At 51.6% G+C, this 15,788-nt stretch overlaps 6 protein-coding genes across 6 annotated transcripts; 3 read left to right on the top strand and 3 right to left on the bottom strand.

Annotated features, from left to right (window-relative positions):
• Positions 1-267: 267 nt before the first annotated feature.
• LAJ45_09178 (uncharacterized protein) lies at positions 268-1,170 on the top strand (the record flags this gene model as incomplete). The annotated part of the gene is made up of 6 exons (XM_046118723.1): positions 268-514; positions 587-637; positions 700-759; positions 811-901; positions 953-1,040; positions 1,111-1,170. 6 exons carry the CDS (start codon positions 268-270, stop codon positions 1,168-1,170), a joined length of 597 nt encoding a protein of 198 aa, XP_045968108.1.
• Positions 1,171-1,304: 134 nt separating this feature from the next.
• Positions 1,305-1,844, bottom strand: LAJ45_09177 (uncharacterized protein; the record flags this gene model as incomplete). The annotated part of the gene is made up of 1 exon (XM_046118722.1): positions 1,305-1,844. The coding sequence occupies one exon, from the start codon at positions 1,842-1,844 to the stop codon at positions 1,305-1,307; it is 540 nt and encodes a 179-aa protein (XP_045968107.1).
• Positions 1,845-2,509: 665 nt separating this feature from the next.
• On the bottom strand, positions 2,510-3,661 carry LAJ45_09176 (uncharacterized protein; the record flags this gene model as incomplete). The annotated part of the gene is made up of 4 exons (XM_046118721.1): positions 2,510-3,210; positions 3,273-3,356; positions 3,413-3,458; positions 3,527-3,661. The coding sequence occupies 4 exons, from the start codon at positions 3,659-3,661 to the stop codon at positions 2,510-2,512; spliced, it is 966 nt and encodes a 321-aa protein (XP_045968106.1).
• Positions 3,662-4,515: 854 nt separating this feature from the next.
• On the top strand, positions 4,516-6,189 carry LAJ45_09175 (uncharacterized protein; the record flags this gene model as incomplete). Its single annotated transcript, XM_046118720.1, has 5 exons — positions 4,516-4,608; positions 4,673-4,746; positions 4,835-4,913; positions 4,969-5,006; positions 5,061-6,189. The coding sequence occupies 5 exons, from the start codon at positions 4,516-4,518 to the stop codon at positions 6,187-6,189; spliced, it is 1,413 nt and encodes a 470-aa protein (XP_045968105.1).
• Positions 6,190-7,361: 1,172 nt separating this feature from the next.
• Positions 7,362-9,851, bottom strand: LAJ45_09174 (uncharacterized protein; the record flags this gene model as incomplete). The annotated part of the gene is made up of 1 exon (XM_046118719.1): positions 7,362-9,851. The coding sequence occupies one exon, from the start codon at positions 9,849-9,851 to the stop codon at positions 7,362-7,364; it is 2,490 nt and encodes an 829-aa protein (XP_045968104.1).
• Positions 9,852-11,712: 1,861 nt separating this feature from the next.
• Positions 11,713-13,139, top strand: LAJ45_09173 (uncharacterized protein; the record flags this gene model as incomplete). The annotated part of the gene is made up of 4 exons (XM_046118718.1): positions 11,713-11,846; positions 11,929-11,993; positions 12,073-12,400; positions 12,509-13,139. 4 exons carry the CDS (start codon positions 11,713-11,715, stop codon positions 13,137-13,139), a joined length of 1,158 nt encoding a protein of 385 aa, XP_045968103.1.
• Between the last annotated feature and the right edge of the window lie 2,649 nt (positions 13,140-15,788).

The following is a 15,788-nucleotide window of genomic DNA, read 5'->3' as shown; positions in this document are numbered from 1 at the left end:
CACCTACTCTACCTAGTGTACTGGTATGTAACTAGCCTGCAGGGGGATAGCACGCAACCGCCCATGGTTCTTGTGTCATCCCATTTCACGCAGACAGTACCCGCACGTGCGTATCAAGTCCGTCGTGAATTGGTTGAAATACCATTCACCATAAAAATGGGGAAGAGCGGGCTTTAATTCTCAAGCTCCTTCTGAGCTACCCATCCTACTCACCCTCCTAGACTCCATCACACGGATCGAAAAATAAAAAATAAAAAAAATAAAAAAATGATGTCGCTCCACCAATCCTCCGAGGATAGCTCGGCTGACGAAACTACTGCTATGACCGGCGCAGGGTCTAGAGAAGTACTAAACTATGCGAGTACGTCGATAACAGAGAGCATGGACCACAGGAAAACGGATAAACACTCGGGTCGAGATACACCGGAGCCGGGGAAGAGGGGTTGGTTCTGGAGGTTGAGAGCTGTGGAGTTGGAGAATGAGGGCTCTACCGCGAGGGATCATCTAGCTCTGGGTGGGTGGTTGCTTACCTAGCTAGATGGTGATGCGATGTGATATGTTACTGATCTAGAGCGTGTTTTGTTAGAACGGACCTTCCTGGCGTGGTTAAGGACATCCCTTGCGTTTGCGTCAATAGGTAATTCACAAAACAATCATTACCCCATCCATAGACTCGTCTGTAGCTAATCAGCCGTACAGGCGTTGGGATATCACAACTATTTCGCCTCAATGCTGCTGTACAGTCCTCCGACCTTTCTGGTATTTCTGTCCTTTCTTTCATGGTTTATCACCCCATCTAATAATAAACAGAGGGCATAATAACGCTTCGCCACTTGGGAAAACCTCTTGGCATAACCTTTCTTGCAACAGCAATAGCCGTGCTCTTGATCGGTGTTCATAGGTTCATCGCGTTTTTCCAATTCAATTGCATGGTATTAACATGAATATCTAGATACTATGAATCGCAGGGTTGGCTATTGAGGGGGAAGTTTCCGGCCAGCAGAGGAAGTGTGTACTTCTTGACTGGAGTTGTGGCTTTGGTATGTAAAGAGTGTGCTCTCTTTAGGCTGGCAGTTATACCTTGCTGACTGGCTGCATTTCAATCATTAGCTCATAACCGTAACTCTGGTTGTCGTATTGATAGTTCAGCCTTCAAACGCTGAAAAGTAGCCACAGAGGTGTTTTTGTCTATCTTGTGTTGGCTCATTGAGTCTAGTCTTATTCATTCCCTATTAATCCCAATCGGTGGTCCATATGTACCATATAATCAAAGCATAATTGCTTTTTCTTTCTTGCTCTCTTTCTCAGTTACCCTCAATAGTTTCAATAGCATCATCGGCCCCAAAATCCGATATTGACGCCCTTGCCGCCTCCTGATGTCCCTTTATTGCGACCTCCCCAATTTCCTGCTCTAGCCCCAAAACCTTCACTACATTTACTCCTCCCTTCGCTAGCTGCTCTCTCCCAGTATTGACCACAAAGAATACCGGTTCCTCAACACCCACATAGACCGTCTTGATCCCTGCGTCGAGTACCCTCTGCACACAGGGTACGTTACCAGACAGTCGCTCACTGCACGGCTCCATGGTCGTGTACAGGATTGCATCAGTAGGTATGGCCTGCCCTGCAGCGGTGAGCTTATCGAAGCAGCACTGCTCGGCGTGGGTGTTTCCCGGGAGCTCGCGCGAGTAGCCGGTTGAGAGGATCTTGCCATCGGGGGTGGTGAGGAGAGCGCCCACACAGTAGGCGGTCGGCGTGCCGGTGCATTTGTGCGCCTCCTGCAGCGCAAGGTTCATGAAGTTGAAGTGTGTAGGGTCTGTGGTTGTGGGGGTTGGGTTCGCCATTGTGGATTGTATTTTATTTGGTGGTGGTGGAGTTGTGGTTGAGGCTCTACCCCCGCAATTGGATACGGTACTCTACTTCATGTGCCTACACGGGATGACGTGAGTTGGAATGTGCGTGCATACGTATGCTATGGGAAAAAAATCTTGGTAATATTACTGGAAGGGGATATGAGGATAGGTGGGCTAAATTAATCAATTCTGCTACTAAAATGATAAATAGATGTTTCGGGTGAAACGAATAGTCGCATTCCATAGGATTATAGAACGCACATCAGAGAGCCCGAGTATTATGACTATCAATCTTGGATTTCGTCGTGGTATGTCTGATCAGGTAGGAATAAGCCGCCAGACATCCGTAGAATGACGATCCGGAAGTAAAACGAAAACATACAAGGGAATTGTACAAGGAAAGGAGAGGAGGGGGTCCCTGGCTTAAATATTATATTATTTTTGATTGGGTATTTTCACAACCTAAGGAATTCGTCCACTATGTATATGTATTTTACGAACCTGCCCACCTCACCTCCACCATACTCGGTCAGCTTGAGGGGATAAAAGCTTCTTAGTGATAGATAAGTTCCCGAACCAGAGTGGGTTGGATACATCTTAGTTGACGTTTCAATGCATGAATGACGTGTAGTGTACGCGTCAAAAGTGACGCCTCTTCAATCCTGTGTGCTTGAATCTGGCGGGTTCGAACGTGCTACTGATCGAGTAACTGTCGTAAGCATAACTCTTTTTGGTGGCTGGCGCTCTCCTTCGGCAGCTGAAGACTCCGATATTGAATATTCATCTTCTGTATCACTCGCATGCTTCCTGGAGAAAGATGGACAATCCCCCACAGAGACTTGCTTATCCACAGCGCCTGACCTGACGACAGACTCTGGTTTGTCTGCAGAATCTGCCTTGTCCAGAAGATCTTCATTCTCCGCAGGATCTTCCTTGTCCACAGGATCTAATCTGACAGAATCTGGAGTGTCCACAGTATCTGTTTTTTTCCCAGGCCCAAGATTTGTTTCTGCTGGGTCTTTTGCGTTGGCAGTATCCTCCTCCCCTGACTCTTCTTCATCCGTCTCCTGGGCGAATCGAACACCCCCTCCCCTTCTCTTCTTTATCGATTTTTCTAGATCTTCAGCTGCCACCTTTGCTGCCTCGGCTCTAGATGCCTCGCCTCGCTCGTGAAGCCGCTTCCGGAACTCTTCAATCTCTTTCTGCACCTCAGGCGTGGCTAGCCCTTCCACCGTAGGCCTGTACTTGGCGTCATCTACGGGCTCGTACTCGTCTTCCTCGTCTTCTTCATCAGGGTCAATCTCGTTCTCGGCGGCCTCAATCTGTTCTTCGAGTTGGGCCACGTTCTCGGTGGAATCTAGAGGTGATTGGATTAGCTTGAAGTTCTGACGTGGTGGGATAGAGCGGGGGTGGACTCACCGTCAAGCCGGTGGGTGATCTCTGTGATGACCTCAATAACATTCCGCTTGGTTTCTAGCCCATCCCCGAGAAGTTCCTCTACCTCTAATGTTGAAATTCCATCAGCATTGACAGCGTGGATTGAGTCGTGATGAGCTCACCTTGCTCATCAACAACTTTCCTGGTTGCTTTGGAAGCCAGTTCTAGCTTTTTTTTTTCACCACTCAATCAGCGTCGCTCCCTTCCTTCGCGTATGAAGGGCATCAAGTAAATACCATGTCCTCGCGCGTCGCCGCCAGCGGCAGGGATGAGAGCCCCCGCCGCAGCGCTTCGTACTCGTTTGTGTAGATCTGCCAGTGTCGTAGAGACTTTCGTAATCGTTCGAGGCGTGGGCGGAGTGATGAAGACATGTTTCAGTGGATTGTTGTTTGTTGTTTTTGTGTGTTGAGATGAATGGAGAGGTATGGGGGAGTAAGGAGCGGAGGAGAGGAACAAAATATCAGGGCACCGTCTTTAGTAGCAGGGATGATGTGACCCTAACCGAAGACAGATGGCGGGGATTCGCTTGATGCAGGGCATCTCCGATGACGTAGGTAGGCTAGGAGCACAACCACGAGAGTATGTGCCTCAGTTGTGCGCATATTCTGGACGTTTACTGTGGCCTAGAGTAAATATGATATCTTAATTTGATGAAACCAGTGCTAGCTACGTGTAGAGTCGATGTCTCCACGATGTCCTCTTTCGTATGTTCCAATAACCGCTCCACTCGGCTTTCTCACAAATGATCTGGTACTTTCAGGATCGCTTATCTAGACCGCTATCTACTTGATAGCAGGGCTAATACCTGTGAGTAAAAATAAACTTCTCGAACTAAACTTCCACTCTCTACGTTACTTGTAGCGAGCGCTGATTCTGAATTCTAAATTATAATAATAGGCATTTTTATATATACAATTGTGCCGCTCATTCAGACGCATGTAGCTACATTTATACAAAACACCTACCAACACTATGGCCGTTTGAAAGCCTAGTACCAGTAAAAAGACACATTTTCAAAATGGCACCAAAGCTGAAAAACAGTTGACTTAGTCCAATAACGTCATCTATCATCAACTTAACGTTCTTTAGTTAGTTTTCTAACTCAATTCGTACTGCCAAGTGATATTATGCCTCTCCAAAGCCTTTGAGAGCTTCATCTTCTCATGCTCTGGAGCGTATCTGCATTCGTCCAGGTTACGAAAAGATACGTCCTCGAATTCCAGAAATGGCTCCTCCGAAACCCTTATCCACGCTAGATATCTTGATATGCGCCGAAGAGGAGGAGGAGGAAAAGAGAAGCTACTCCTATATTGAAAAGGTGGGCCAAATCGTGTCCCGATAACAAGAAAAGCTCTGTTACTTACTACGCGTTCTGGTTATAGAGAAATATGGCAATATGGATCATTGGGATAATGTTTTACAAGCTCGGCCTCGAGACTTTCCAGGGATCAATAACGTAATATAGCACCACCACTTATGATCGTGTCAATTGATAATGTACGCCCCCAATGTCACCGTTCGCAGACAATCTAACAGTTTGAAAGAATTATCGCGCTGGAGAAATGGGGAGATGAAAAGCACCGGAAATATGGCCTTCTTAGAGGGCTTGATCAGCTCTTTCAGGTATGCCTGACTTGCTCTAAGAGATATATGTACTATAAACGACTAAAATCTTCAGTGCGTGGGCAGCATTCTTATCGCACCACTAATTCGCCGGTTCGCTACTCGCAATATCCTCTTATTCACCTCTCTGATCTTTGCTGTCCTCAGCGCCCTTCTAATGATCATTGATTTTGGTACCCATGGCCGGATCAAGACCTCAATCTCCACAGACCCCACCGACGAATCCAAAGCCCCACCATACCTAGGGAGCTTCGATCCAAATACACTCTTCCCAATAATGTGTTCTAGCGGCCTCGTCTATGGCATGATCGAGCTTATCCGCCGTATCATCCCGCGCGACATTGTCGGCGGCAACATCACAAAGCTGCGCAAAATGGATGCGCTGGTCCACATCCTCTACGAGGTCTCAGGCACCCTCAGCGCGCTGCTCTCATGGCTGCTGGTCTCACGACTGGGGAGTGTGTATGGGCTTGTGGCGACGCCGGGGTTCTTTGCATGTGCGGCTATGGCATGGCATTTTCTCGCCCTGCCGTCTCCCCCGAAGAGTACCTCAAGAGCGTCATATGCGGTGCAGCTCCTGTATGGCGTGAAGTACTTCTTCCAGTCCATATCGAAGGGGTTTTGCGTGATCTTTACGAAGCGGGCCTTCATGTGGCTGCCCGTTGGATACTCGATAGCCCTCTACACACACCGCTACATCGAGAACGGCCTCATCCCATTCATAGCACAGGACATCTTCCACAACCCGGCCGCAAGCCGCATCCTCGTCTCGGGCTCCAACCTCGGCGAGCTGATCGGTGCAGCGTTGGTGTTTGTGCTGGGCGATAGGATACCGACGCCTATGCCATGGATTAGGGCCGACGCACTACTTCTCCTCCTCGTCTGGGTGCTGCCGTTCTACCCCGCTCAGGACACCAGTACGGGGGCGCTATGGCGCCTTGCACCACTTTTTATACCCATCTCGTTTGGGTGGGCGGCGGGGGATGTAAGCCTGGCGGCGTATATCCAGAGCGCGCTGGCCGGGGACCGCGATGAGCAGAGGGATGAGAATATTTCGAATCTAGGCGCCGTGATGGCGTTTCTGTATTCGGTGTATATTGTACTTTTTGCGGTACTGGCGCCGGTGCTGGGGATGGTGGCAGATAAAGGCGGGGATGCGAGGGTGACGGTGGTGTGGGTAGGGGGCGTGCAGGTTAGTGTTGTGGCGGCGTTGCTGGTGGGGAGTACGTTTGTGCCGAGAGGGGGAGCGGGGTGGAATCCGCGTTTGGGGGGATGACAGCGGGGTAGAGGGCGGTAATGTGTAATTTTATATAGATTTTGTTATGGACTTGCGTTCGTTTCGGTGCTGTGGTTTGTGAGTGAGTGAGCTTTGACTGAGTAAAGCATTTATTCTTCAGCGAGCCAAGGGCTGGGTGACCTAATTCTTGGAATTGAATATATAAACTGGGCTACGAGAGAATAATTTCTGGGCTCTTGATTTTTTAAGTATGCCTTTAGATGAACATGATATCCTACATGTAGCCACTAACTCTACCTGCGGTACGGGAAATCAACTGTAGAGTGGACCTAGACCACTAAGGAGGTTGTTGTCCTTAGCTAGAGCACATGTGCCGTTAGGATTTAGAGTGTATTTACTGCGTCCTATGGGGAGTCTATCCTCCCCCACTTCATCACCATCCCCATCAATAACGAATTGCTTCGCTCATACTGCGCTGGTCGGTGGATTTGAGACAACCCGAATCAGTCTGACACTTTTTATATTGGTGTGTGAGCTAATAAGAAGAATATATTGGTACAAAGTCCTATTTGACTTTGGCACACTTATTACTATGTGTCCACGCAGACCACAATTGTAAACCAGATATATACACCGATGAGGATTCTGAGGAAGCCTTTCTACTCCCGACAAGTGATGATTTGAGAGAGTTTTTTCAAGACTCTGACAATTTCCCAGTACCTTTGGTACAGGTTGGTAACCCCTCTGACAAATCCATCATTAGTACAAGATCATGAAAATGCCTTACGAAAGCCGGAATTATTCCTACAAAATGTCTCTTCTGACTTCTATGTCTTAACCTCACTGAGTATAGTATTTCATATGAATGGTGCGGTGTAGTTCGTTAACTTAAAACCGCGATCACCAATACTTTCACTGAACGATTCTGCTTTAATTACCCACAGAAGGAGAGGATAAATTAGGGATGCATTCAGTAACCGTTATCCATAGGATATCACTCGGATATTCTGGGTAATTTACTGACGCAATAACAAACAGCTTTTTCTCCCACAAATAAGCAACACCACGCCACCGGAACTCTTCTATTCAACTTTATCAATTAGAATACAAAAAGTGCGGGTTTTTCGCTATTGCCCCGCACAAAAGACAAAATGACTTTTTCACCCCCATTTACTACAACTAAACTAAATTACAACCGTTTTTGTCTAAGCTCACCTCCTACCCTTTGGCTTCCCCCTGCTCTTTGGCTTTGATTTCGACATCTTGTTGTCAAACTTCTTCGCGCCCTTTGAGGCGCCACCAGGGAGTGTCTTCCCCTTGCCTTTGCCCTTCAGCTTACTGCCGCGGTCGGCCCTCGTCTTCTTATACGCCCTTGCCTCGTCCTGCTCCTCACGCCCCTCCATCCTCTTCCTCTTCTTATTTGACAACTTCTCCTTCTTCTCGGGCAGCTCCACGCCGTTCAGCTGCGCCCGCGACACCTTCCCGCGCGCATCCTTCTCCTGTTGAGTCTCGAACCAGGTCCGGCGCGGCCGCGCCTTGATCTCGTCCTCGTATTTGATGAGGTTCTCGCCGCGGCGCACCTGCATCTCCAGGCTCTGCATCTGCTTCTCCTGCTTCTCCTCCTTCAGGATCTCCTCGATCTCCTCCTGCAGTTCGTCGATCTTCTTGCCCAGCTCGTCGACCTTGGTCTGGTCGAGAACGCGGGATACGACCTTGACGCTCTGGTCCTGTGCGGCCTTGACGGCCGCTTTGACGACCTTGCGGTCGGGCTCTGCGGCGAGCGTGATTGCGCGACCCTGGCGACCGGCACGAGCGGTACGTCCGACTCTGTGGAGGTAGATCTCGTGGGACTGGGGCGCCTCGTAGTTGATCACGACGTCGACGCCCTTGATGTCGAGACCACGGGAGGCGAGATCGGTGGCGAGGAGGAAGTCGGCTTTTCCGTCACGGAAGACCTCGACGGCCTTCACACGCTGCTCCTGGGAGAGGGAGCCGTGGAGCTCGGCAGCTTTGAGACCAAAGAGACCGAATACGACGCGGGCGCGGTGGGCGAAGACTTTGCTGCGGAAGAAGACAATCACACGTTGGTGGAAGTAGTCCTTGCAGAGGAGGACGAGCATGGCGAGGCGGAGGTGGTCGCGCTGGGGACGGATGCGAACGAACTCTTGTACGAGGGTTTTGACGGTGCTGTGCTTTGTGTCGACCATGATGCGGACGGGGCGCTGGAGGGAGAGTCGGATGAGCTTGTCGACGGAGTCGGTCATGGTGGCGGAGAAGAGCATGGTCTGCCGGCTCTTGGGGATGGTGTTGATGATCTCGTTGAGCTCGTCGGCGAACCCGTCCTCGAGCATTCGGTCGGCCTCGTCCATGACGACGATCTCGATGCTCTCGACGGAGAAGCCGCTGGAGTTGCGCATGTGGTCGATGAAACGTCCAGGCGTGGCAATGATCACGTCGGGGCGCTGCTTCAGCTCCTGCTCCTGCACCTTGAGGGAGAGACCTCCGACGGCGAGCGCAAACTTGATGTCTGTGAATGCCGCGAGCTTGACCGCGACGCTGTGCGCTTGCATGGCCAGCTCACGGGTCGGGCAGAGGATCACGACGCGGGACGTGGGGACTTTCTTGGGGCGGAAGAGCAGACGTTCGAGGATCGGGACGATGAAGGCCGCCGTCTTACCGGAACCCGTGACGGCACCTCCGACGACGTCTTTTCCAAGCAGCGCAACGGGAATGGTCTTCTGCTGGATGAGCGTGGGCGTGGTGAAGCCGACATTGGCAAGCCCGCGCAGGATCGGCCGCGAGAGGTTCATGGTCTGGAAGTTTGCGGACGTGCGCTGCTTCATGTCCTCGCCCTCCTCCTCGGGTGCGAAGAAGGCGGCCTTCTTGGCCGCCTCCTCGGGTGACTCGGCATCGCTGGCTGCTGCGCCGGCGTCGCTATCGTCGTCGGAATCCTCATCGTCGGGGTGCGGGACGGCAGAGGCTACAGACTCGGCGTCGGAATCATCATCGCCAGCGGGAGCTTCCTCGTCGTCGGAGCCCTTCTCTTTCGATGCCTTCTCCCCTTCATCATCGTCCTCCTCAGCTTCCGAGTCCGCGCCAGCTCCAAAACCGTCCTCCGCAAGATCCTCGTCGTTCTCGTCGAAGCCTGTAAACTCGACGCCGTCTTCATCGTCACTAGCTTCTTCCTCCTCGCCTTCCTCCTCATCTTCCTCATCATCTTCCTCCTCCTCCGTGTCCGCATCCTCGTCGTCTTCTTTGCTCACAGCCTCAGCGCCCTTCCTCCGCCGAATAATGTCGTCAATATCAACCCCCTTCTTCCCATCCTTCATGGCGCTCTTCGCACCCTCAAACCCCCACCCTTCATACTCACCCACGCCCGCGCCGCCGTCGCCCGCCATAAACTCAAAGTCCGAGTCGAGGCCGCCGTCGTTCTCATTAGCCTGTGCCTCCTCGGCGGCAATGCGCTCCTTCTCCCGCTTGCGCTTCTTGCCGCGCTTCTGCTTCTCGCTCAGCGCTTCGGGCTCCGGCGACGACGGCTCTTTGGTGAGCGCCTTCTCGGCGGTGATGGCGTCGTCGTCTTCGTCGAGGTCGGGGATGTCCTCCTCGCTGTCGGAGATGGTCATGACGAAGTCGTCGACGAGCTGTTTTATGGGCTCTGGGGTGGCGTGCGCGCCATTGGGGCCGGGTTTGCTGCGTGCCATTGGGTGTTGTGGAGTGGAATGGCTTTGCGTTTAGTTTTGGGGTTTTGGGTTTGGGTTTTTTTTGTGTGTAGGGGAAAAAAATGTTTGTGCGACGGCGTGGTGGGGCGCCCGGGTAACTGGTGACAGGGGTGGTGGGTGCCAAGAGCCTGGAGGATGCGAGTGAGAGGGTGTGACTGGCGTCACTCGTAGAGGGCTTGGTTGGTTGATATTTAGAGAGCTGGTTTCGCACTGGATAATTTGAGGTTGGGTAGGGTTACTAGATTCAAGAGGAAGTGTGGTATGAGCTAGGTTTCTGTGGTGTGATAGGTGTATGTAATATATTGGCGACCGGTGGGGACTTTAAAACGTACTACTTCAGATTGGAGTTCGCAGTTACTAACAGAAGCCTGGCCAGAAGTCTGTATGTTTTAATTTGGTTAACAGTGAATTTAGCCTGGTATTTTACGTACTAAGTGGGGAAGATCCCCGGTTGCTCTTCCCTACCACGGTGTCCTACCTCCAATCGCAATACACAGGCACTTGCAGTGCGGTATATGTACACGTATTTAATACTCATTGAGAAACCTCTCTGCTTTTGGTTACTTTGTTAATTTATACGAGATGGGGCTTTAGGTCAGGGTTCTTTTGTGTGCTGATTCCGAGTTTGGTTGCGGGTGGCTCAGGTATAAGAAGAGAATGGCTAGTGGGTTTGGTTTCCCTAGCTCCTTCGTTTTGCCCTCGCCCCGCCCGTTAAGTATTACTTCCGGGCCATATATTGGCAGTTACCATGTGGGCGAGTGTAGTCTAGTGGTAGACAGCTCGTCTCGCTGCGCCGAGTGGGTTGAGCCCCCATGGCCACCAGTAGGTCATGGGTTTAACAACTCCGGGAAGGGGGGGGGGGGGTGTGTTGTGGGGTGTATATTATATACCGGGAAATGTAGCCCGTATAGTAGTGTAAGGATGAATAAGGAAGGAAAGGATGTAGAATACTGCTACAGACTGCGCTTTTTCGTACACGTAATGCTCTACTTGCACCCTGCCTTACCAAGGGGGGCTCAAGGAGATGAGCTCAAAGCCAACTCTGCCGTGCAAAGAGACATGCCCTGGTAGTGTAGTGGTTAACATACCAGAAACTCAGCACGTAGGTTCAGAGCTGTGAGGAGATCTTGGGTTCGAATCCCAATCGGGGCAGTATCAATTCTTTTTTTTTCTCTTGCTCCCCGGCAGGCTGGCTCTTGCTGTCGTTCTTGATTAGGCCGATGTTTTTCCTATATATATTACATGTAGCGCAGACCTCTGTGTATACTTTCTCGGGGTGGTTTTTTTGATGCCTTTTGATGTGTTGAAATGTTTCTCGAGTCTGTGGAAGCCACCCACAGCACAATACAGAAGTACCCGCTAATGTGACGAGCCGCGCGCCTCTACAATGATAAACGGGTGCCCCTTCCCACCTATTAATATTACCAACACGTTCATACATGTATACTTGTAGCCATAGCTTCCTGCGTGCCACTGATGGAACGCAGAGCAGAGGTGCAATTCAGGAAGCTTTCCCACCGAGTGATTTACTGTGACCCACGAAACCCTTCCCCGCCAGCCCCAACCCGCAACACCCAACCATCACTGCAGCCTTTCCCAGACCCTCTGGACCCGAACTCCACATCACCGCACCGCTGCCCGCGCACACTCCGCAGCCTCACAAATACCTGCCCGGCCAATCATTACCCCTGTTAGTAATCCGCCAAGACACTCACTCACTCTACGCGCACACCGTCGCGTCGACCCGAGCCTTGAACCTCAACTCCACAGATTGGATTATTATTGCTACAGCTGGTGACGGTCTCTTCACACTCACCACCACCACCCGCACACACCAGCCGCAATGTCTGACATCGACGAAATGGAGCTTGACGACGAGCGCATAGCGGAGCCGGAACGAACCTTTGACAGCGGCTCGAAGGGGAAGAAGCTTAGTAAAGCCAACCTGCCCGTCAGCGCTGGTGACACTCTTCCTTGGTGCGTTTCTCCCCTCCAGTCCAGTCCAGTCCAGTCCAGTGTGGTGGTGGTGATGAATTGAGCTGATATTGCCCTCCTACAGGGTTGAGAAGTATCGTCCCGACACACTCGACGATGTCTCTGGCCATGAAGACATCCTGCAGACCAGTACTTCACCCCCCCCCCCCCACTCCCAACCCCACATCCCCCCTCCCAATCGTACCATAGCTAACACCCACACCCACAGTCAACCGCTTCGTCGCCACCAACCGTCTCCCGCACCTGCTCTTCTACGGGCCCCCGGGCACGGGCAAGACATCGACGATCCTGGCGCTCGCGCGCCACATCTACGGCGCGCACAACATCCGGCAGCAGGTGCTCGAGCTCAACGCCTCGGACGACCGCGGCATCGAGGTGGTGCGCGAGCAGATCAAGACGTTCGCGTCGACGAAGCAGATCTTTGGCGGCGTGGCGGGGAAGAAGGATGGGCTCGGCGCGTTCAAGCTGATTATCCTTGACGAGGCGGATGCCATGACGAGTGCGGCGCAGAATGCGCTGAGGAGGATTATGGAGAAGTATGATGCCCTTCAACCCCCCCCCCCCCCCCCCTGGCCAATTGACCTACCCTGAGGGGTGAGAGGATGAAGAGGGCTGATGGATGGATGGATGGTATGAGGTGATAGGTACACGGCCAACACCCGCTTCTGCATCATCGCAAACTACACCCACAAGCTCAACGCCGCCCTCCTCTCCCGCTGCACGCGCTTCCGCTTCTCGCCCCTCCCGCTCGCCGCCCTGCGCAAGCGCGTCGACCACGTCATCGCCGCCGAGTCCGTGCTCATGACCGACCCCGCGCGCGACGCCCTCCTCAAGCTCTCCCGCGGCGACATGCGCCGCTCCCTCAACGTGCTACAAGCCTGCCACGCCTCCACCACGCCCATCGACTCCCGCGGGCACCCGGACCCCACCGCGCAGCGCGAGACAATCACAGAGACGCACATCTACGAGTGCATTGCGGCGCCGCACCCGGAGGATGTGAGCCTGATTGTGGAGACGCTGCTGCGCTGCGATGTCACGACGGCGCTGAGGACTATTGTGGAGGTGAAGCGGCGGAAGGGGCTGGCGCTGGCGGACCTGCTGGCGTGTTTGGGGGAGGAGTTGGCGGTGTTGGAGGTGCCGGCCCAGACGAGGGTGGTGTGGATGGAGGGGTTGGCGGAGGTGGAGTGGAGGGTTGGGAGTGGCGGGGGGGAGACGGTGCAGACGGGGGCGTTGGCGGGGGTAGTGAGGAAGGGGGTGGAGGTTATGAAGCGGTAGTCCGGCCTGGGGGTGGGTGGGTGGGGGAGTGCATAGATAGATAGTAGATGGGTAGATGGGTAATGAATAAATGAACTTGGGTCGAACGGGATTGTGGGCAGAATATTGGAAACTCAAAGGGACCCGATCGTGTCTCCACATCCCGCATATATACCCAATCTCTCAGCTTTATCTAGCCCGCCCTGGCCGGAGTATAGCACGTTTTGCATGTATTTATTTCGACTACTTACATCCAGATATATCTCATAAACAGCCTAAACCAAAACACCCCCAATTACAAAGACCCACCGTTAACCTAAACTACATGTAATAGTAATCAATCTTGGGCGTAATTGAGGGAATGGGGTACAATGTACATGTACATGTGTAGAAATAGGGCATTGCGACATCAGTTATGTACGGAATTACTCATGTATAAGGGATGACTCATAGAAGGAACAGGGATTCAGACAAGGCTTAGTGTCAGGGATTATGTAATCAGGGGATCACGTGGTATTAGAATATCTGTATATATAGGGCGCTCAAACACCCACATTGTCGCTGGAACTTCAGCGGCGCAATAGTATCTTCTTCGCACTACAAACACATCCTCCCTCAAGGTCACGTGTTCAAACCACATTCAAGTCATTTTCTCCCACACTACAAACTTCAGGTTATGAGCCCGGGTTTTGCCAAATAAAATCCGCACAACACTCGCCACATTCGGTTAACTCAATTACACTTCATACAACATCATGTCTGACGCTGGTGAATCATCCAAGGCCGTGGAGGTTAAGTCCTCAGACAACACGAGTCCCAGTAACATTCGCATCAAGTTTGATGGACTCCCAAAATTAAAGGGACAATCCAACTACCAAACTTGGGCGTCTGCCTGGAGGATTACATTCGATGCAGCAGACTGGTGGGAAGCATTGAGCATCGAAAACCCCTCAGAAGATGACACAGACCTCACCAAGGCCGAAATCAAAAAGGCCCGAAAACAAATGCACAGCCTTCTCATTGGAGCTGTAGCCGAAGACATACAACCAACAGTCGTCTCCGCCGAAAATGCATACCACGCATGGAAGGCGCTCAAAGACCTCTACGATCGCGTATCACCAAACACGACGATCACCCTCCTCAGCCGTGTTCTAGACACGAAGATGCAAGACAACGGTAACTTAACCGAGCATCTTGAGATCTTCAACACGAACTGGAACACTCTCAAAACCAGGTGTCAGAGCGGCGACCACAAACTCGCTCAGGCCCTGCTACCCCTCACCAAATCCAACGAAGCAATGGCAGCATTCCTACTTGCCTCACTGCCGAAGTCGATGAGCAACGTCGTCGATAACATCCAGACTAAACAGGATGTTACATACGAAGATGTACGCCAACGGCTACAAAACCTACAAGAGGAAACCCCTCTCACTGGCAACAACAGGGTACTTCATACCAGGAGTACCCCAACACCAAACGGCAAGGAATGCACCTGGTGCAAGAAACGGAATAACCCGTACCAGGGCCACGAGTACAAGGAGTGTAGAAAGCTCAAAGAACAGAACAAGACAAGGGATTCAAACAGAAGGAGACCAGGCAGAGATAACTCAGCGTCGGTAGTTATCAACGAATCATCCACAACAGTATGCATGGTACGCACCGATACTTCACCCTCTCTGCCCCTTACCTGGATCCTTGATTCTGGAGCTACTTCTCACGTAACACCTTTCAAAGACCAACTCTTCAACATCCGTTCTCACACCAGCACAGTCCGAACAGCCGACGGCACCATCCACGCTGTCACCGGATTGGGAAGCGCTAGTTTCGAATGCTACCTTCCCAATGGAGATAGATCCACCGTTGTCCTCACCGACGTGCTGCTGGTCCCAACCTTGGGAAATGTGGGATTGGTCTCAGAAACAATACTCGACGAAAAGGGGTTTAGAACAGAGTCAGGAGGAGGAAACAAATTGGTCACGAAAGAAAAGAAAGGAATAATTTGGGCGAAATTGGATAAGGGACTTTGGAATGTACAAGTAGTTAGCAATACAGTTCGCTTGACCACTTACTCTGAATGGCATCAAGCACTAGGCCACCCTGCGACACTAGAAAACTTGTACGAAGACATCCATAAGCTACCCCCCAAACCAGAAACATTCCACTGCAGTCAATGCGCACTATCAAAAAGTGTGCACAAGAAACCTGCACCAATTAGTACAAGATCCCAGCGAGCATTCGAACTAATCCACTCTGACCTATCTGGAAAATTCGGCACACAATCGCAAGGAAAAGCCCTGTACTATATGTCCTTCATTGACGACTATACCCGCTTCGCCTGGATATATCTGCTAAAACAGAAAGACGATGCGATAAAAGCCATCAAAGACTACGTCACGAAAATCGAGAAACAGTACAATACAACAATACTGAGATTTAGAACGGACGGTGGTGGTGAATACGTCAACAAAGACACAATGGATTACTTCAACCTACAAGGAATAGTCCACGAACAGACTCCCCCATACACTCCTGAATCAAATGGAGTTGCAGAACGATTCAACAGGACGATAACAACAATGGTCAGGTGCATGATCATGGACCATCCTAAATCGTTATGGGGTGAAGCATACTCAACAGCTGTCTACCTCAAAAATAGGCTACCCCACAGTA

This window comes from Morchella importuna (assembly GCF_003444635.1).
Source record: "Morchella importuna strain M04M26 chromosome Unknown Morimp01GS034, whole genome shotgun sequence".
Classification (NCBI taxonomy): Eukaryota; Fungi; Ascomycota; class Pezizomycetes; order Pezizales; family Morchellaceae; genus Morchella; species Morchella importuna.
The sequence above is the reverse complement of the archived record's forward strand: the minus strand, read 5'-3'. Positions and strand labels throughout refer to the sequence as shown.